Source organism: Notolepis coatsorum (genome assembly GCF_963971535.1).
Source record: "Notolepis coatsorum genome assembly, chromosome: 2".
Taxonomy (NCBI): Eukaryota; Metazoa; Chordata; class Actinopteri; order Aulopiformes; family Paralepididae; genus Notolepis; species Notolepis coatsorum.
Genome location: NC_140166.1, coordinates 29,990,953 through 30,013,027, shown reverse-complemented (window position 1 = coordinate 30,013,027; position 22,075 = coordinate 29,990,953). Strand labels below are relative to the sequence as shown.

At 44.1% G+C, this 22,075-nt stretch overlaps 1 protein-coding gene across 3 annotated transcripts in view; it reads right to left on the bottom strand.

Annotated features, from left to right (window-relative positions):
- Positions 1–392: 392 nt before the first annotated feature.
- Positions 393–22,075, bottom strand: part of castor1 (cytosolic arginine sensor for mTORC1 subunit 1) — a 75,481-nt gene continuing 53,798 nt past the window's right edge. For all 3 annotated transcript variants that reach the window (XM_084307982.1, XM_084307983.1, XM_084307984.1), the window contains exons 6-9: positions 20,086–20,187; positions 13,219–13,301; positions 11,012–11,106; positions 393–1,519 (exon numbers count right to left, since the gene is read on the bottom strand). In XM_084307982.1, the coding sequence (XP_084164108.1) occupies positions 1,448–1,519; positions 11,012–11,106; positions 13,219–13,301; positions 20,086–20,187 (352 nt within the window). In that variant the 3' untranslated portion in view covers positions 393–1,447. The remainder of the gene's footprint in view (positions 1,520–11,011; positions 11,107–13,218; positions 13,302–20,085; positions 20,188–22,075) is intronic.

Sequence of the window (22,075 nt, the reverse complement as noted above, 5' to 3'; positions counted from 1 at the left end):
ATGTAATGTATATATTAGGTTGTAGGTATATTGGGCAGTGCACCTAGGTAATGTATATATTAGGTTGTATGTATATGAGCAGTGTGCCTAGGTAATGTAATATTAGGTTGTATGTATATGAGCAGTGTGCCTAGGTAATGTATATATTAGGTTGTATGTATATGAGCAGTGTGCCTAGGTAATGTAATATTAGGTTGTATGTATACAAGTCTAGGTAATGTATGGGGGGGGGGTATTTTATAGGCACAATATGGGGTATACATGTGATGTATTCAGTTGAAGTCAACCAAAATCATATAATTATTAGTCAACAAAGATAATGCTTAAATACATACACAATAAAGCCAAAATAGACCACCTCAATTCAATGTTCTTTATTGAATGAAGCAGCACAAAATTACAAATGTTTAAAGAATACTTCTTTTACTTCAAAATGTACAAAACGTAATTGTACCAAAGAAAACATACCTAAATAATATTAGCGCAAGTCTTGAGAGTTCAGTTTACTGTGCAAATCAAAACAAAAATAAGACAATAGTGTTGTTGACCTTGGAATAATGCTAAAAAGTTAAGAAATGTTGACCCTTTAAAAAAATGTAAGAAGCAACATGTTGCCATAGAAATACAACATTGACCAAAGCTACCATCATGCTCATTAGCTTTTGCAGTCTTTGTAATATTACCGGCACATTCTTTTCAAAACAAAATGAGTGTGCCCGGTCTTAAAAAATAAAAATAAGTCTTAAATGTTTATTGCCTGACAATCCAGATCAGATTTTAACCGATAGGCTTCACTTTGGAGCCTCGCTCCTTTGAGCTCCACAACAAAAGAAAAATAGTTCTTGAAAGTCCAAAGTATGAATCCACTAATGACCTTTGACACAAAGGGCTTCTTCAGACACACGGCATTACGATAGAAACATGGGAAGACTCAGTCATGTTTACAGCACTGGTAACATGTGTGGAAGTGTGTCTGCTGGACGCAGCAACGTATTCCAAGTACAACTGGACTTCAGATCACAACTCTCAAGTCCTGTGTGTGTGTGTGTGTGTGTGTGTGTGTGTGTGTGTGTGAGAGAGAGAGAGTAGAGTGTTAGTGTGTATGTATTTGTGCTTGTGAATGGGAGTGTGTGTGTACTTAATGTTTTATGTCAGAGTGTGCATGTGGATGAGCACGTGTGTGCGTGTGCTTTGGCAGGGCCTCTCTGAGAGTCAGTGCACTGCCCCACATATGTAAGACAAGAGGCCTATCACACACACACACACATACTGTATATGCAAACCGCAGAGAAGCGCTTCTGGTGGTCATGGCAACAACAAGTTCAAAGTGGTATTAATACTGCTGGCGATGCAGTGCTAATCTAGGCACAGAGTTAGCCTCCTTCTCCCTCCTGCCCTGCCACCCCAAGCCACCAGGGGGCAGTGTGGGGACCAGCAGTCTCAATAATTAACTGGCGGCTGGCTCCTTCCTCAGCTGCTGCAGCATGGCCGTCACACTCACGATGTCCTCCTCGGGAACCTGGAGCCGGGAAGAATAGAATAAAAGAGACAATAGGTTCTAAATAAAGAATAATAGATGAGAATCTATTGGAATTTAGAGTGACCAATGTATTAGATCTGCAACCCTTTTCCACCAAGTTAGTTCTGGTTCTCGAACCGCTTCCGTTGGGGAGTAATCAAGGATGCGTTGACTATCTGGTGTAACTCAAACAGTTGTGGTCAGTCTGGTCCCTTTGCTCTGGAGGTGCGTCCAGTGAGGATGTGTTGGAGGATTATGCCTAACATCACGGCTAGATGGTATGCACTGAAATAACAAATTACCCAGACTGCATTGTGCTGCACGACAGGAAATATCAACTTTACGGCTAGATGGTATGCACTGAAATAACAAACTACCCAGACTGCATTGTGCTGCACGACAGTAAATATCAACATTACGGCTAGATGGTATGCACTGAAATAACAAATTACCCAGACTGCATTGTGCTGCACGACAGTAAATATCAACTTTACGGCTAGATGGTATGCACTGAAATAACAAACTACCCAGACTGCATTGTGCTGCACGACAGTAAATATCAACATTACGGCTAGATGGTATGCACTGAAATAACAAACTACCCAGAGTGCATTGTGCTGCACGACAGTAAATATCAACTTTACGGCTAGATGGTATGCACTGAAATAACAAACTACCCAGACTGCATTGTGCTGCACGACAGTAAATATCAACATTACGGCTAGATGGTATGCACTGAAATAACAAATTACCCAGACTGCATTGTGCTGCACGACAGTAAATATCAACTTTACGGCTAGATGGTATGCACTGAAATAACAAACTACCCAGACTGCATTGTGCTGCACGATAGTAAATATCAACATTACGGCTAGATGGTATGCACTGAAATAACAAACTACCCAGACTGCATTGTGCTGCATGACAGTAAATATCAACATTACGGCTAGATGGTATGCACTGAAATAACAAACTACCCAGAGTGCATTGTGCTGCACGACAGTAAATATCAACATTACAGCTAGATGGTATGCACTGAAATAACAAACTACCCAGAGTGCATTGTGCTGCATGACAGTAAATATCAACATCACGGCTAGATGTTATGCACTGAAATAACAAACGACCCAGACTGCAAGTGGCCCAAATCTGATTTCTTTACTCATATGTGACATGACGTGAGCCGTGTACATCAAAGTCTTCTCAGCCTCTATTTCATAAGTTAAGTATCCTCAGTGTTTATCAAGTGAATCATCTTCAGATTGGTTTATTTGTGTATAGTTCTTTAACACAATGGGGACCGGCCACGTATATATATGGCTTTCGGTGCCATGCGTTGTGGACCAGAGGCACGTATATAGCCGTGGCAAGTTGTTATCGTTTTATTCCATATTAATAACCGGATCAAGATCCCCGACCGGCTCTGCAGATCTACCCTCGTCTGTGGAATCGCGAACATGCAATACCGGCCAGATCCTCTTAGGGGCACCATCGCTCCACTGCAGTATACCATGTGGGCGAATGGGAAAAAAAAATTTACCTTCCAATGGCATTTCATATTACCCTGATCCCGAACCAACAGCATGCACCGTTTCGAATCGCAGATTTCACCATGGAATAAGGGGATTTATCATCAACCAATGGATATATCGATCTACCAGATGCCGATCGATAACGGGGAAATGCTGGGGGGTATCCCACGGGCTGACGGTAAGACCTTATTCACCTAAATTACAGCCGGATCAGACCTTTTTGTGAGACGCAAGCATTTGATCAGTGAATGTGGCTAGTTACACGGACACTGTATTGGTAATCAATAATACTAAACGCCGTCCCCCGCCGCCCCCCTTTCATCCATACATGCTTTGGGAGAGCCCGGATCATATGCAGTTTGTTTTATTTCTTTAGCATATATAAAACGGAAATGCCGTTGAATATAACGTTAGTAGCCTTTAGCTCCATAACTAGCTTTCCAGAAAATATATGAGACGAAATCTGCGATAAAGCTTATATTCACGGCGCTATAAAATGACAACCTATTGATGGATTTTTTTTTCTTTAAGCCATTTTGAAGGGACGGTTTATGAACTCAAGTGACAATGAGAATGGACAGATAGCAATACTATAAAGTATAGATATAGCTCTACAAAAAGACATCGGTGTGTTGACAAACCTTGGTCCTCTACCACCATATTAGATGGGTCCCAGCGGTCGTCAAAGTGTTAAAAAGAGCCCTTCCCCTTTTCTTTCATAATAATAATAATAATAATAATTCATTACATTTATATAGCGCTTTTCTCAGACTCAAAACGCTTTACAACGTAGGATTAGGGAAATTGTCTCCTTCACCACCACTGGTAGCACCCAACCTTGGGCTATGCAGGCTCAATGGCTACCATACACTGGCACCCGGCACACATCACACTACACAATGGCTTAGCGGCTCAGGAGACAGGGATTGATATCAGCCAATTAAGGGAAAGGGATGATTAGGTGGCCTTGATGTCAGAGACCCGATTGGGAATTTGGCCAGGAACATCGGGGAACCCCCTACTCTTTACGATAGGCGTCCTGGATTCTTTAATGACTGAATTCAGTCATGAGTTTATTAGGATCCCCATTAGCTGTTGCATGACAACAACTAGTCTTCCTGGGGCCCACAATTACCAATTTCATAATTACTCCACACGTAGCTCTTGTTTTCTTAGACCACCCCATTCCCACACTTCCCCATCTCAGTTTAGTATTCTCTACCGAGGGTCAAAGTTGTGGAACTCTTTGCCTCCACATATTTTGGATTTTTCTTTTCTGAAGTTCAAAAGAGCACTGAAAGAGCACCAATATTTTCCATATGGGCTCCCTATACAAACTGTGGTCTGATGGCTTTCTTTTCATAGAGCTTGTTTGATCTTTGTTGTATTTTGTTAATGTTCCTGGTCATTATTTGTACCTTGGTCAAAATGTGCTTTAAAATGATTTGTGCTTTAAAATGAGTTGTACTTTATTTAGACCTAAAACGCCTGCTAATAATGCATTATATAGCCTGCATATACACACACAAAATGTGTTTCCCTGTTTCAATGGGTTAAAATGGTATGCCTTAATCCACTATTCTTGGGCAACTGAATAGAACAATAAAATACGTCAGTGATTTTGCCATTCAGGCCTAAAAAAAATAATGGTTTGGTTCCGGTTGCCGACCGACCCTGCCGATTTAGGTGCGACCCAATTTATTTTATGTTTATATATATATAAAAAAAAAAAAAAAAAAAAAACACAATAAAGTTTCATAAAAATCTTAGTCAAACCTTTAGTATTATGGATATTAAACATGCTGGCAGAGTACATGCATCCATGTTGTTGTGAACATTTTAATTAAATAAAGAAATTCCCTATCCATAGTCGTCGTGGGAAAAAATAAAATAAATTCCCTACCTACCCATGGCCTTAACCGACAACCAACAGGAACCAAACAATATTTTCTTTTATGCCTCACGGCCACATGGTAGGACATTTTATTGTAAGATTTGTGTGGATTATCCTGACAGCACAGGAGGCTAAGGGACACACTTGTGATTTTATGGGTTTTAAACTGGCCTACAGGCTTTGTCCCTGTGGGCACTCCCAATGTTTCACATCCCTCTTCACTGTGTACCATGATACATCTCAGTGCTTCTCGGCCGTTGTCAGTCTACTACTCCCAGCATTGATACACAAGGCTGCAGAACCCATTTGAAGTCTCAGGGACTGTTGTTGGTAACTATGATTACGTCTAGAAACCCATAGCAGTCTCCAACATCTTTTCAACCTCTCCCTGAGGCTGGAGAGGGTGCCCCAGCTCTGGAAAACCTCCTGCATTGTCCCGGTGCCCAAGAAGGGACGACCCAGCACCCTCAACGACTACAGGCCAGTCGCTCTGACGTCACACGTCATGAAGACGTTTGAGAGACTGGTCCTGCAACACCTCAAGCCCCTGGTGTGTGACTCCCTCGACCCCCTGCAGTTTGCATACCAGGCAAACATCGGGGTGGAGGACGCCATCATCTACATGTTCCACAGAGCGTACACGCACCTGGAGAAGCCACGCAGCTCAGTGAGGATTATGTTCTTTGATTTCTCCAGCGCCTTCAACACCATCCAGCCGTCACTGCTAGCGGAGAAGCTCTCTGCGATCAGGGAGCGAAATTAACTTTTTGACTCACCGGCCAGTGGCGGGTAGATGGGAAGAATCTACCCGCCAAGCATATTTCTTACCTGCCAACTTTTTTTTGATAATTATTTTTTTATTATTTTATATATTTTTTTTAATAAAATATATATATTATATAATCATACTTGTAGTTGTATTATCTGCGAGACATCGCCACCTCGCTGTCTGCAAACAGCTCCACTGTCTGTGTGTATACTCGAGTGGCCTCCAGCTCCAGCAAGGATTCTCCGGCGCTGCAGCTGGTCCCTAAACTCTACATTCAGCATGCAAAAGGATTCTCCTGGCTACAGCTGGACCCTATTCAGCAGCCCTCATGCGATGTAAGCCAGGGACTCGAATACGCATGTTGTAGGACATTGATGTCAGGAGCTATCTGTAGCTACTGCTGGATGGCGTTGGGACAACGCCTCAGTGAACTATTTAGTTTACTGCGACATTTCGTAGTGACTAGTGAGCTACCTAGCCAACGGAGGTATTATGCACTGGACTATTGCTGGAGCATTTGTTGATGTCGGGAGCTATCAGTAGCTAGCCGGCTGGATAACGTTACACAATGTCTCATGTATTAAACTAAGTGAATAGTTGACTGGGTCATTTTGTAACGGTCTGTAGCTAACGTTATCTCACGAAGGTCCCACACTGACTAGACTAACGTCACGGTGACTGTCGGAGGCAATAGCCTCTGTTTACATGCAGCATACAGAAACAGGTGCGGGAGGGGTAGGAGCAGCAGTGCGCTGCGTGTCTGTGCTGAGACAGCGAGTGAGAACTCCGCTAAAGAATTGGATCATGATTTTCGGTTTTCACATGACTATTTGATTGCCCTGTCTGCGATGCAGCTGGAGCACGGCTTGGTGGCCTGGATCAAGGACTACCTCACTGAGAGACCGCAGTACGTCAGACTAAAGGACAGTCAGTCTGACGTACTGGTGAGCAACACCGGCGCCCCCCAAGGAACTGTGATGTGACCATTCCTCTTCACCCTCTATACCTCAGACTTCTGCCACAACTCAAGCGGGTGCCACCTGCAGAAGTTCCCAGACGACTCCTCCATCGTAAGCTACATCACCGAAGATGATGAGGAGGAGTACAGAGCCCTGGTGGAGAGCTTTGTGGGGTGGAGCGACAGCAACCACCTCCAACTCAACACCAGTAAGACAAAGGAGCTGGTGGTGGACTTCCGGAGGGGCAAGAAGAGGCCCCCCCCGATTCCCATCACCATCCGAGGGGTGGTGGTGGAGGTGGTGGACTCATAAGTGGACTCATAAGACTGGTCGGATAACACAGAGGCCCTCTACAGGAGACTCAGGTCCTTCAACGTGTGCAATAGACTGCTGCAGTCATTTTACCAGTCTGTAGTGGCCAGCGTCCTCTTCTATGCTGTGGCATGCTGGGGAGGCTACATCAACTCAAGGGACACCAACAAGCTCAACAAGCTGGTGAGGAAGGCTAGCTCTGTGGTGAGAGTCGAGCTACCTAGACTAGAGGTGATGGCAGAGAGGGGGATGAGAAGGAAGCTGGCTGCCATCATGGAGAACCCCTACCACCCCCTCTACGACGAGCTAGTCAAGATGAGAAGCTCGTTCAGCCACAGACTCATAACCCCCCCCCCCCCCCCCCGACACTCAACTAACCGACTCGGACAGTCCTTCATACCAGCGGCCATCAGGCTCCACAACAGTGGGCAGCGACTAGCGGCCTCCAGGCTCCACAACAGGTGGCAGCGACTGCTGCCAGACATTGACCTAGGACTAATAGGAACCCAAGGAGGACAATAACACTACCTTAGGCATACTGCACCTTATGTGGATACTGTGATAAATGTATATTTCAGTGGATACTGTGATACTGTGAATAATGTATATTTCAGTAGATAGTAAATTATAACACTACCTTATGCATACTGCACCTTATATGACACTGTGAATACTGTGAATATATTTTTTCAGTTAGTTAGATAGTAAATTATATTGACCTATTTGTTTACACAGCTTGTGTTGTTTTTACTACCTGTACCCCCCCTCCCCCCATGCTGCTATGATGCCTGAATTTCCCCAAGGGGATCAATAAAGGAATATCTTATCTTATCTTATAATGTAGTTGACGAGTGAACAGTTGAGAAAGTTAAACCTATGATCAGAATAGTCACTCTTGTATATAGAACCACTGTACCTTCTAATAACAAAGACCCACCCACAAATTGTATTTATGTTAAATATTATAGAACTCTATTTGAACAAATCTCTCTTTAAGCTGAACAACAGACTAACAAAAGACTCCAACAGACTCTACTAGTGATGGTGTCATCAAGAGATACATTCTAATGCTGGTCCAACAGACTCTACTAGTGATGATGTCATCAAGAGATACATTCTGATGCTGGTAGACTCTACTAATAGAAAAGTCTGTTCTGATTCAGAGATTTACATTTAAATACAACTCATTTAGATGTACTATCTGTAATAAAGTCAGTCACCAGTCAATAGACTAACTCCAAAAAGAGTCACTTGATGACATCACAAATTCAAGTCTTAATGCTCGTTTCAATGAATATCTATGAAAATCCACTTGGAGACGTCAATAAATGCTTCAATTACTTTTAAGAGTCGGGCATAACCGCTTTAGTGACTCATTAGATCAAATATGTTTTGCAGATAAGATTCTGTGTAGGAAACAACCCAATAACTGATGACAAATACGCAAAAGGCATGCATGCATGTGCACCAGTGCATGTGAGCGGATCGGAGCGTGAGCGGCGCGGGGCGCTGCGCGGCCGGTTTTGACGTGAGCGAGGAGTGGGTTTTAAAATGAGTCGGCGCGACGTCCGGAGCGAGAGTTCTCCTCCGCTCCAATCCACTCCAGGCCGCTCACAGTGGTTTAACACTGATGTAATATATACATGCAGTACAATGCCAAAGCAACAGATGGCGATGTACAAACATGAAGGCCATTTTCAACCAATGAGAAGGGTGAACCTGTGATAGGCTGTTCGTTCAGGCTTTGTCACTGTAGAGACGCCCACACTCACTCCAGTTAGGAAAAAGTATCGACGCCATTGTTGTTGACGTTAGCTTACATGCTAACGTTAATGGCAGCGACCATAGCATTGTGGCTCGGCTAGCCTATCATCGCTTAATAGAGATAGTGAATGGATAAACAACGTTATTTAACATTGCAGAATGGCTACAATTACAATGCGGCTCAATACAAACAATTGTTAAGGGGCCCAGGGGGTGTAGACTGTTGTAGTTTGAGCTCATTTACACCATGCTCCAAAAAAAGAAGAAATAAAACTGCCGAGCGATCTGGCGCGGGGAGCGGAGAGCGCTCGATTCAAGGTGAGCGGGGAGCGAGCGGAGAGCGACTTGGGGGCGGGGTCAACATGAGTGATTAGCGGAGCGGACCAAGCTTTAAAGAGCGAAGAGCGGATTTCTCGGCCGCGCCGATCCGCTCACGTGGTCTGATGTGCACACACACACACACACACACACACACACACGTGGTTTGGATGTTAGTGAAGCTGGAATAGATAAGGTACATCACTGCATCCTGTACGTAAACCCACAGGAACTGTATTTGAAATCGTCAATTTCCATGAGTTTACCACGACTTCTCCATATGACCAATATTTGTCTTTGCATATATTAATGTGGCATATATACGTATATCTATTATGTCATATACTGTAATGTTACTAGATCTACCAGCAGATAAACTTAATATTTAAGAAAATGTAAATTTGATTTAGAGCCCTTTAGAGCCTCTTACTACCGTCTATGTCTAGTTCCCCCAATGATTTTGCAATGCATACCAGATGTAATTAATAAATTTTTCACATTTACTCACTGTTTGTCACTTTTGAAATACAAAACCATGCAACGTAAAACATTGTAGCCCACAAGGCACAAATAACTGAGTATATTATTCTAACAGAACAATCACTAAGTTGAGAAGGTTTAGTCAAGGTTTAAGCAAACACAACAGGTGGTGCTTGAAGAAAGGTCATGGTGTCACCAAAATACATAGTTTCTTCTTCTAGTGGTCATGAATGTTCATAACAAATTGTATGGTAATCTGGCTGTAAATTTTCAGTTTGGCCTCATGGTGGTGCTCATCTGGATCATAGGCTACATATATGACACCCTTCACAATGACCTATGGGTTTTGATTAACTTGATACATCCTTTACATACACATTAAACTTGCACTATGGAAAGTTTTAATGATTTTTTTTTGCTTCTTTAGAAAGCGAATTCATGGAATTATGGAATTGAAAAACAACATTAATGTTACCTTGCTTGAAGAAATTTCCTTCTTGTCATTTTCTCCAACCCCCCATGTTTAACTGGTTGAGTGCCAGCGATGAATGACGATTTATCGCTTGAGTGCCAGCATTCTACTCAATGGGAGGACAGGGATATTTGCGAACGCATAAACTATATCTTAAATTATGGCTATGGGTCTAAAACGACCCTGGCTTATCAATGACTTGCTTGCAGTCAACATGTATGAAACGGATTGTTTTTTTCATCTGTATATTTCCGTTTTATACCGTTTTGAATACAAGTATAGTTTTGGAGATTTCTAGGGGGGAAAAAAGATTCTGCGGGAATAGCCATTTACTGTAATACACAAAACACGTGTATTACGTGTAAACACTCAACGCATGGCGGCGAATCACAAGAAATCTCGTGGCTGGCACTGAATGTGTTAAACATGGTACAGTTACCTCTCACATGCCAACATGACATACCGTAGTACAGATTTAATAGTATTATTAGCAAATATCCCGGTTAAGGCTCAAACTCCGAATATTTGTATGCATTTTCAAATCCCGATTAGCAATGTGCCTGGTAACTGGACTATTGCCAGTATCAACATGGAAACAGAACTCACACAGACCACAAGACACAGAAGTAAACGGGATAAAGTCTTTACACACAACCTCAGTATCCCTGATAATATTGCCATATCCCAACAAGCATATTCAGGTTTCTCAGGGTCGAATAGCTTATCCTGGCTATTCTAAATAGAATGCCTCAAATGCCTCATAGACGGAATACTCCAGTATCCCCAATAATAGCAGAATATACATAACTATGCATGTAAACGCACCAACTGGACTTATCGGTTTGTAGTTCACCACAGTCTAAACTCAAGTGATGCAATTTACCCACAGACCACTCCCATGTGTCCTTAACACCCCCCCCCCCCCCCCTGCTACTGATGGTGAACAGTGCCCTCTGGTGGCCAGAATAGGGAGGTGACGAAGGTGGGCTTACCAGTGCGTGGTCAAAGCTGAAGGTGCTTATGTAATAGGCAGAGATGTCGCTGTCTGCTAGAGGCTGGGATATCTGGGCAACGATCCCACACTCATCTAGGACACAAGGGGAAGAAAGAGAGAGAGAGAGAGACAGAAACAGAGAGACAGAGAGAGAGAGCGTGCGAGAGAAGCACACTTTATATGTATTGGTAAAGAATTTGCACTACAACCCATACCTCATTACACCTTACTGTTAATTGTACCTAAATTGTACCTCATCCCACTTCTGCTTTGCACTGTATAGTATATTGTATGGTAACTCAGCTACCTCTACTCTACATTGAGCATTGTATATATGTATATACTGAAAATGTTTGTCTACGTACTTTACTTCTATTTTATACTTGCTATACTTATTTTATACTTATCTATTTTTGCCTAGCACAGTCTCTGGAGCGAAACAGAAAGAAGCATTTTGTATAAAAGTATTCTGTACTTCTGTATGACAACTAATAAAGAAACTTTAAACTTGAACTTGAGAAGAGAGAGAGAGAGAAAGCATTAAAATATCACATGACACTTATGCAGGTACCAAGTGAACATATGCAACGGTTGTCATATCGTCACCTTAAACTTCGATGCCCCAAGGGAGTTTCAAACCCGTGGTCTGCCGCACAACGGGTCGACAGCACAGACCACTATACCAAGAGGTGAATTCACTGCTTTGCAACGTGTCTAGGTGTCTTTTAAGGGTGAGAGTGAGTTGAACCCATAGCACCGCTACTCGCCCCAGTCACTTCACAACATCTGAAGTCCATCGTGACTGCGCCTCGCGGTGCCATCCGTTACACATATATAATTCTAAATAGTAGACTGATATAGTATTTTGACATGCTACTATTTGAGACCACTATATCCATCAATCTCAAAAGTAATATTATACTTTAAACGCTTTTATTTGAAGTCCCTATCATTTATTCACATAGCACTTTTCTAAGAACATAGCTTACAAAAGAAAAAATCTGAAAATCAAATATAGTTCATGCACACACATCCACATGTACACAATCACTTTAAACAAACGCTCACCTTACCACTCACTTTATATTGATCTATTATTAAAGAGGTTTGCACTACATTCATACCTCATTTGCACCTTACCCTAAGTTTTGTACCCCATCTCATTTCTGCATTGTACCCCACTGTTACTAATTTTACTCTGTATTGTATATAATATTGACTGAATATTCCTTTACTTAATTTTTACTTACTTCTTAATTACTTTTTATTTTACTGTATGTAGCACTCTCAGGGGCTCATACATAAACAAGCATTTCATCATAAAGTATTCTGCGTAGATTTTGACTGGCAAGAAGCCTGGGCAAATGTTCGACTTGCATCAAGGAACCCGGACCATCAACAAATCAATCTTAACTATATTCACAGGACATACTTAACTCTTATACGACTGAACAAAATGAGTCTTAAACAAGACTCCAAATGCTCCTTATGTACAAATGGGGACGAGGGGACATTTATGCACATGTACTGGGACTGCCCACCAGTTAAGATATTCTGGAAAGAAGTGACCCAACAATTATCAAATCTCTTAACTCTGAATATACCTGTACACCCCTCTGTATTACTGCTGAATGATGTATTTGAGTGTGCAGTACATCCACAGCTAAAGAGATTGGTTTTATCTGGTATCACAGTGGCTAAAAAGCTGATAGCATCACGATGGTTTCAACCGGAAAAAATGTGCCGGAAGGTCTGGATTCTTACATATCTCGATGTGATTTATCAAGAAATATCTACAGCAAGAATTTTGGGTCTCAATGAATCCAAAATGACAATGTGGTTAGAAGTGGTGGAGAGAATAAAAGCTAGCATATAAAGGTAGTGTCTGGTAGGAACAAGTTATAATGGATGGATTATCCAATGGGGGGTCCGGGAGGGGGGGGTACGAGCTGGAGCATATGCGTGTAGGGTACTAGATAACAGGTATTAGGGGTATATCCTGTATAAGACATTTAACTAAATGGTGATTTCATTGGATATGCACTGTTAATTAATGCTTGTATATCTTATCGTGTGTTGTCATGTTTGTTTATGTGTTTGTTTAAAAAATAATAAAAAAATAAAATACAAAGTATTCTGTGTTTTATTGTGACAAATAATAAACAAACTTGAAACTTGAGTGAAAAAAGGAGGAGAGGTTTGTACCGAAGCCCAGCGGCTGTCCTCCGATGCGGACCATCCTCCAGAGCTCCCCGGAGGAGCTGGTGAAGAGGAGGTCGGCCGGGAACCTGGAGCACAGGAGAGCAACACACACACACACACTTCATTTCTATCAAGGGCATATTCAACGCACACAGCAAATACAAGTCCTTGTTTTGCACAAAGGATGGGGGAATTTCAAAACGGCAGTGTGGGAAACCATAATATGCTCCAAGAGAAATGTTATATCTGCTAGCAAACACGCACGCACCCACCCAGAACACACATCCCTGTGTTGCAGGTCTGGGCAGCAGTGCACAACAGAGCGTGGTATGGGTATTGTGGTGGAAACCGCGCGTGAAATTTGTGCGCGTTGTATGTGCCCGGGCCGTAGGGTAGGAAGGGGGGAGGGTACAGGTAAAGGGTAGGTGTTAGGTAGGAAGGGGGGAGGGTACAGGTAAAGGGTAGGTGTTAGGTAGGAAGGGGGGAGGGTACAGGTAAAGGGTAGGTGTTAGGTAGAGACAGAGGGGAAGTGTATTGACGGGGGAAGGCCAGACGGCAGAGAGCCTCTCTGCCTGGGTCACGATGAGCATTTGGTCCAGGGCCAAGCTACAGGGGTCAGGAGCGTACAGGGGTCAGGAGCGAGCTACAGGGGTCAGGAGCGAGCTACAGGGGTCAGGGCTACAGGGGTCAGGACTGAGCTACAGGGGTCAGGACAAATACAGGGGTCAGGAGCGAGCTACAGGGGTCAGGACAAATACAGGGGTCAGGACCGAGCTACAGGGGGTCAGGAGCGTACAGGGGTCAGGACAAATACAGGGGTCAGGACCGAGCTACAGGGGGTCAGGAGCGTACAGGGGTCAGGACAAATACAGGGGTCAGGACAAATACAGGGGTCTGGACCGAGCTACAGGGGTCAGGACAAATACAGGGGTCTGGACCGAGCTACAGGGGTCAGGAGCGTACAGGGGTCTGGACCGAGCTACAGGGGGTCAGGAGCGTACAGGGGTCTGGACCGAGCTACAGGGGGTCAGGAGGGTACAGGGGTCTGGACCGAGCTACAGGGGTCAGGAGGGTACAGGGGTCTGGACCGAGCTACAGGGGGTCAGGAGCGTACAGGGGTCTGGACCGAGCTACAGGGGCAGGGCTGTACGCTGCGATGATCTCATCGCAAATTGCCCCTTTAATTGGCCGTTGCGATTGGTAAATAATATTTGGGGGCGGGCTTGCGAGTAGGGATTTCAAGCCTTGCATTCGCATTTCACTCCTAAATGATCCAAGGCGTGTGATGACGCTGAGCACTCAGGTATGATCAGCGGGGAAAATCAACTGAGCACTCACTCTGATAGACTGGCTGACTGTCTGATTTAGCTATGAAGAAAAGTAAAGTTAGTAGTAGGGATGGGAATCGATGGGTCCTAACTGGGTTTTGGCCATATGCTCCCGAAATTCTCCCGCTGTTTGGCTGCTTCTATGTGCAGTGAAAACTACTCGAAATGATGTCATTTAGTTCAGGGTTAGCCGCGGAGCTAACGCTAGCTAACGTGAGCTAATCAAGCTCACAGAGAGAGATAAACAGCTGACAGCAGGTAGTACAGGTACAAATACAATAAAACAAGGGGTGGGGGCTGTTGTGTAAACCTTGTGTCGCGTCAATCTGGTCCACACGTTACTCGTTCATATCTCAGCCTGTGCTGAGATATGCCCATTCCGCGGTCTGTTAATAAAGTTTTCAATCAGACAGATGTATGGAAAGGCTTTTATTATAACATTCGTTGAGGTAAAATCATTATGCCTCATTTAGTCATCCTGCAGAGCACTGGTCTCCTACTCGTGGGCCGCGGGGAGCTAATGTAAGTAGCTTTGTTGATGTCAGCACACGGGGCATTCAGGAAGTCAAAAACGAATGCGCTTGCCGATTGGTGCTAAGAACAGCAGGGCGGGTGCAAGCGTTGTGACGTAATTGGCAGACTCTACTGTCAATCAAAATGGGTACAGCTCAATACATACAATTGTTAAGGGGATGCAGACCAGAGAAAGACTTTTGTCTTGTTTACATCAGGGTCCCCCATTTTCAATTCATCATATTTCATATCTAAATCATATAATATCTCATTGCTAAATATATGCAATATATAATCTAATAATCCAATAATCTAAATCTAATATATAATATAAAAATGCTAAATGCATGGGTATTTTATTTTGTCTTTAATGTTAGCTTGCAAACTCATACTGTCTTGGTAAGCCTCATAATGAATTGTTTGGGGTAAAAAAGAAAAACATTGTGATGTGTATCGTGTATCGCCGAAAGGTCAGAAAATATCGTGATATCATATTTAGGCCATATCGCCCAGCCCTAGTTGGTTCATTATAAAAGATACAAACCTGACAACAAAAGCACTTAAATGTTAAATAAAAGGACCACAGTAATGAGGCAGGAGGAACATATTTTTTTGCACTATAATGGTAAAATTGTTATTTAAAAATGTGCCCCTAAAACATATTTTTTGCCCCTAAATTTCTAATTTAGGGGCAAGTGTGCCCCTAGTGAAAAAGCCTAGCGTACAGCCCTGAGGGGGTCAGGAGCGTACAGGGGTCTGGACCGAGCTACAGGGGGTCAGGAGCGTACAGGGGTCTGGACCGAGCTACAGGGGGTCAGGAGCGTACAGGGGTCTGGACCGAGCTACAGGGGGTCAGGAGCGTACAGGGGTCAGGACCGAGCTACAGGGGTCAGGAGGGTACAGGGGTCTGGACCGAGCTACAGGGGGTCAGGAGGGTACAGGGGTCAGGACCGAGCTACAGGGGGTCAGGAGGGTACAGGGGTCTGGACCGAGCTACAGGGGTCAGGAGGGTACAGGGGTCAGGAGGGTACAGGGGTCTGGAGCGAGCTACAGGGGGTCAGGAGGGTACAGGGGTCTGGACCGAGCTACAGGGGGTCAGGAGGGTACAGGGGTCTGGAGCGAGCTACAGGGGGTCAGGAGGGTACAGGGGTCTGGACCGAGCTACAGGGGGTCAGGAGCGTTGTTGTGGAAAATATTATCATGTCATTATAGATCTGTGTTGAGATATCATTTTATCATTTTACAGCTCGACTGGTCCAGTGTGACCAGCTAGTGTAATGTGTGTGTGTGTCTCTTTAAGAGACTCCAAGGTATCAACATCTCCCCAGCCAGCCAAAGCAAGGTTATTATTACTTCCCGTAACTGGGAACCATTTTTATTTACTTTCATCATCATATCTGTTCTAATGTTACGTCTTGCAAGTGTGTATAAACTATGTTCTGCCCAGACCTCCTGGTCACTTTATGGCCAGACGCGAGTGTGTGAACATGCTGCTATGATGCCTAAATTTCCCCAAGGGGATCAATAAAGGAATATCTTATCTTCTCTTATCTTAACATGATGTATCTGTCTGTAAACTGTCCTTTCATTGTGGCCACGGTGAAATAAACGTTTCTATTATTAATAATGACTCAGAATTAGGGATGCTCGATATTGGCTTTTTTACCGATACCGATATACCGATATTGTCCAACTCTTAATTTCCGATACTGATATCAACCAATACCGATATATGCAGGGTTTCCCCCCCCCAAAAAACGGAATAATTTCAGGTAATTAACATTACATATGTATTGTTGTGGAATTAACATAACATTATGCATACTTTTGACAATAAATAAAATCAGAATTTGTTCTTACTTGCTTGCCTGGGTAAATAAAGGTTATAGAAATGTAAAAAAAAATATATATATATATATATATATATATATATATATATATATATATATTTTTAAACAGATACTGATATTTTCCGATATCACATTTTAATGCCAATATCGGCCGATAATATCGGACATCCCTACTCAGAATGATTTATAAAACGGCTCATCGTTTTGTCCTTTAATATTTCCCATTAAAGCGTACAGGGGTCAGGACCGAGCTACAGGGGTCAAAAGCGTACAGGGGTCAGGAGCGTACAGGGGTCAGGAGCTACAGGGGTCAGGGCGTACAGGGGTCCGAGCTACAGGGGTCAGGAGCGTACAGGGGTCAGGAGCGTACAGGGGTCAGGAGCTACATGGGTCAGGAGCTACAGGGGTCAGGGCGTACAGGGGTCCGAGCTACAGGGGTCAGGAGCTACAGGGGTCAGGGCGTACAGGGGTCCGAGCTACAGGGGTCAGGAGCTACAGGGGTCAGGAGCGTACAGGGGTCCGAGCTACAGGGGTCAGGAGCTACATGGGTCATGGCGTACAGGGGTCAGGAGCTACAGGGGTCAGGAGCGTACAGGGGTCCGAGCTACAGGGGTCAGGAGCTACATGGGTCATGGCGTACAGGGGTCCGAGCTACAGGGGGTCAGGACCAAGCTACAGGGGTTAGGACACATCTTTAAATGACTTGTTCTGTGCTCGTCAAGTAGCCTCGGCCACTTAACCCTTTCTCTGCCACGCTTATATCCATCCTTATACCGTCCTCTGCCAGCTCTATTTGTCTATGGAGATGTTCCCCTTCTTTGCAGGGCTATAACTTTTTAAATTGTATTGCTAAATTGACATTACTATGGCCCATTCAACGTCAAGTATCTATCGTTTAGGATGTAGCAACGTTCTACTTTTTCATTCACATATTCATACAAAAATATGGTCTAAAGCAGGGCTATTCAACTAAATTGTTCAGGGGGCCACATTGTCAGAAACCCAAGGGGCCAGGGGCCGGACTGCCACGGCGCCTCCCCATGCTATGAATATATGTACACTTGACACAACACGCAACCACATTTTCACAACTTTTATTTAACTACATTGCAAAAGTAGTATACTTTTCAAAAAAAGTGCTTCATTTATGTGCCACATCTGCAACATCTCCTCTCCTGCAAAAAGTGCTTCAGTTATGACTGTGCAACAACTGCAACATCTCCTCTTCAACATTTCAATATAAAAATAAAATAAAAAACATGATGTGCATCTGAACATTCTAACATCAACACTTGAACAAAAAAACACATTTATAGTGCAGCTGAGCTTGTGAAAAAGTGCTTCATGTCTGTGCAACAACAGCAAATCACAGCATCTTATTAGCACTTATTGTCGACTCTTAACTCTCAAACATCAGGGGGGTGGGGGGCAGACAGGCCTAGCCTACATACACACATCTAATGAGAGCGATTGCACTTCTTTGACTGGGCAATGGCAGAGAAAGAGGGTTCATAGGAAGTGAGGGCTACCCGCAAACAGTGATGCAAATGCTCATTTGTCAAGGAGGCATGGTTGCTTGTTTTAATGGCATTCATGTGAGAGAAACTGGATTCACAGGTGTATGTTGAGCCAAACATTGTTAGCACAGATATTGCCAGCGTTTTTATTTTGGGGAATGTCTTGACATGAATACACTTTATCCAAAATGTTGTGGTGGATTCATTCTCAGGTGCCTGCTTCAGAGCAGATGATGCTTGCATGTCAATTATTTCAAGTTGCAGGAGACCTTCATCAATGTGAAGTGATGCAAGGAACTCTTGTCCTTTTGTGGAAATAGCAGCTACATTGGCAAATGGGTTGCTCACAAAATGCATCAATTCTCTGGACATGTCAAATTCATCAAATCGACTTGCAAAGTTTTCCCTCAATTTATCAATGAAATCTGTCATTAATTGAGTGACTTTTGGCTCAATTGTGCGTGTTAACGTTGACATGAAAAAAAAAAAGTAAAAAAAAATATATATATATATATAAAAAAGAAAATATTTATTTTTAATTTTTTTTAATTTTTTTTATTATCATGTAATCTTTGGCGGGCCGGTCAGAATCATCCCGCGGGCCGGATCTGGCCCGCGGGCCGCCAGTTGAATAGCCCTGGTCTAAAGTATAAATATGTTTTTATCGTTTTCTGCAGCATTCTGCAGAACGTGAGTTATAGCCCTAAATACATATATTAGATCATCAAATGTAGTTTGATACCGATTGACGTCAGATAAAAATGTTCAATTGTACAAGGTCCTACACGTCATGCCTCATCATCTGCTGGTGACCGAAGGGGGGGGGGGGTTTATAAGTCCGTGGCCGTCGTTAAATCATTTATTTAGTATGGATGATATGTTGATCGGAGCAGTGTGTATGTTTAATAATAATCAAACACGCTGAAACTCACCGCAGCTTCCTCTGACCGTTGGGTGATCAGCGTGGAGCAGAAAGATCGCTATTATGGGATGTTGTTATATGCGATCCATTTCCAGCTTGTATAATAGTATATACGTCCAAATCATGTTTATCGAGTTATTGGCAACAGATCGCTATCCAGTGTATCAAGCTGGAGTCCCGCTAGCAATCGCGAGTGGCCGAACGAAATATGGGTGAGCACCACTTCCGGCGCGGCACTTCCGGTTTTGGCGATTCGCCGATCGGCCACCAGATGGCGGTCTTGAACCGTTGGAGAGTTGAGAGGAGATCAACAGCAAGTCTCAAGTCTCCGTGGGTGAAATATGATTGCCATGACAGATTTTTGAAATATTGATCTCAAAGACGCTGTAAGACGCCATTGGCAGATTACGCATGGCGAGGAATGACGTCTAAAGTCGTCCATGGCGATTTTAATAATTATTGATTTGTTGGCGTTATGTGATAACGTCATAGCATTATTATTGTAAAATTGTCATAAAATAGGAAAACTATTTTGGAGGACTAGTCGGAGGGCTAGATGAGTACTTTGCCAAGACACCAAAGAACTGGGACGCCCTACACTACGTGGCCACGCGGAGGGGTAGGGCCAAGTAGTAGGGGGTATTGGGATCAACCCTTTAACTCCACGCCTATGTCTCATATGAGGCGTGGATGTGAGGGGTGCATGGAGTCCCGGTGCACAAGGAGAAACAAGGCCTTACTGTCTCTGTGCCTCCGTGTCCATCACCAGAGATATGTAGCCGTCGATGAGGGAGAAGGAGAAGAACTTGATGCGGTCCAGGTCCTGGGAGCTCTCCTTAGGACTGGCATCACGTCAGACGAGAGGAAAAACGCAGATTAATTAACACTGAATATGGTCCATTAAAGTCAAATGTACAACTTCAACAATACATGGGTGTCCATGTCCATCACACTGAAAATCAGGTTGTTCTCCATTTCGGAGATACAAGGTTTCACCCGACAGCACAGAGATGTTTCTCTCAAGTAATGAGAAGTAGTTATGTACTTGTAGGTGTTTCAACCAACCAGTGACAAGAGGACCACATGTAACCAATTACATTTAACACAACAGACACACTTATCACTGCTTCTAGTTCTAGACATTCACAGGGAACACCCTTTCCAATATGTTTCTTCCATGGCCTAGGAACGTTCAATCAGTATTTGTGAATATGGGCTACTCTCTCCCTTTCATTGGGTTTATCTTATCGGGAGGGGAAACCCTTGAGAGCACGGGGAGAACATGCAAACTCCACACAGAAAGGCCTGGGAGATACCCCACCTGGGTAACTGGCAAAACGGCAACCTGGTCCCCAAGCGGGAATCGAACCCTGGACCTTCTAGCTGTGAGGCGACAGTGTTAACCACTACACCACCGTGCCGCCGGTGCCAAATGAGCTTTTTATTCTATAGTAGTGTTCTGTTCTCAGTTCTGAAACAGAACATGTACCTATGGGTTCTCTCAGCGCCATCTAGAACATCTTTACCAAGTCATTGTTCTATGGAGCAGCTTCACACTTTATACCTGATGACATCACAAGAGTTGACGACGACCACCTCAAACTGAACCTAAGCAAAAAGTGAATTCACCTGCCGGCGAAATCCTCCCTGCTGACCTTTCCATCACAGTGGAGAATGTAGCCGAGGCTTCGTCCCCGACCGCCAAGAACCTAGGTGTAGCCGTTGACGACCAGCTGAACTTCTCTGCTCACGTCGCTGCAACAACCAGAACCTGCAGATTCCTCCTGAGTAATGTCAGAAGGATCCGCCCCTTCATGACAAAAGAAGCCACTCAACTCCTCGTGCAATCAACAGTCATGTCTCGCCTCGACTACTGCAATGCACCGCTAGCTGGTCTACAGACTACCGCCACGCAGCCGCTGGCCTGATCTCCAAACTACCAAAGTCAGCCCATGTTACCATGTTACTTCTTAGAGAGCTGCACTGGCTCCCTATCGCCGCACAAATCCGCTTCAAGGTCCTCGACCTGGCATATCGTGCAGCAAAAGGAACAGCTCCCGCCTGCCTCCGGTCAATGGTCTCTTAACTACACACCCTCAAGACCCCTCCACATCTTCTAACTACACACCCTCAAGACCCCTCCGCTCTATATCTTCTAACTACACACCCTCAAGACCCCTCCGCTCTACATCTTCTAACTACACACCCTCAAGACCCCTCCGCTCTACATCTTCTAACTACACACCCTCAAGACCCCTCCGCTCTACATCTTCTAACTACACCATCAAGAACCCTCCGATCCACATCTTCTAACTACACACCCTCAAGACCCCTCCGCTCTACATCTTCTAACTACACACCCTCAAGACCCCTCCGCTCTACATCTTCTAACTACACACCCTCAAGACCCCTCCGCTCTATATCTTCTAACTACACACCCTCAAGACCCCTCCGCTCTACATCTTCTAACTACACACCCTCAAGACCCCTCCGCTCTACATCTTCTAACTACACACCCTCAAGACCCCTCCGCTCTACATCTTCTAACTACACCATCAAGAACCCTCCGATCCACATCTTCTAACTACACACCCTCAAGACCCCTCCCCTCCACATCTTCTAACTACACACCCTCAAGACCCCTCCGCTCTATATCTTCTAACTACACACCCTCAAGACCCCTCCGCTCTACATCTTCTAACTACACACCCTCAAGACCCCTCCGCTCTA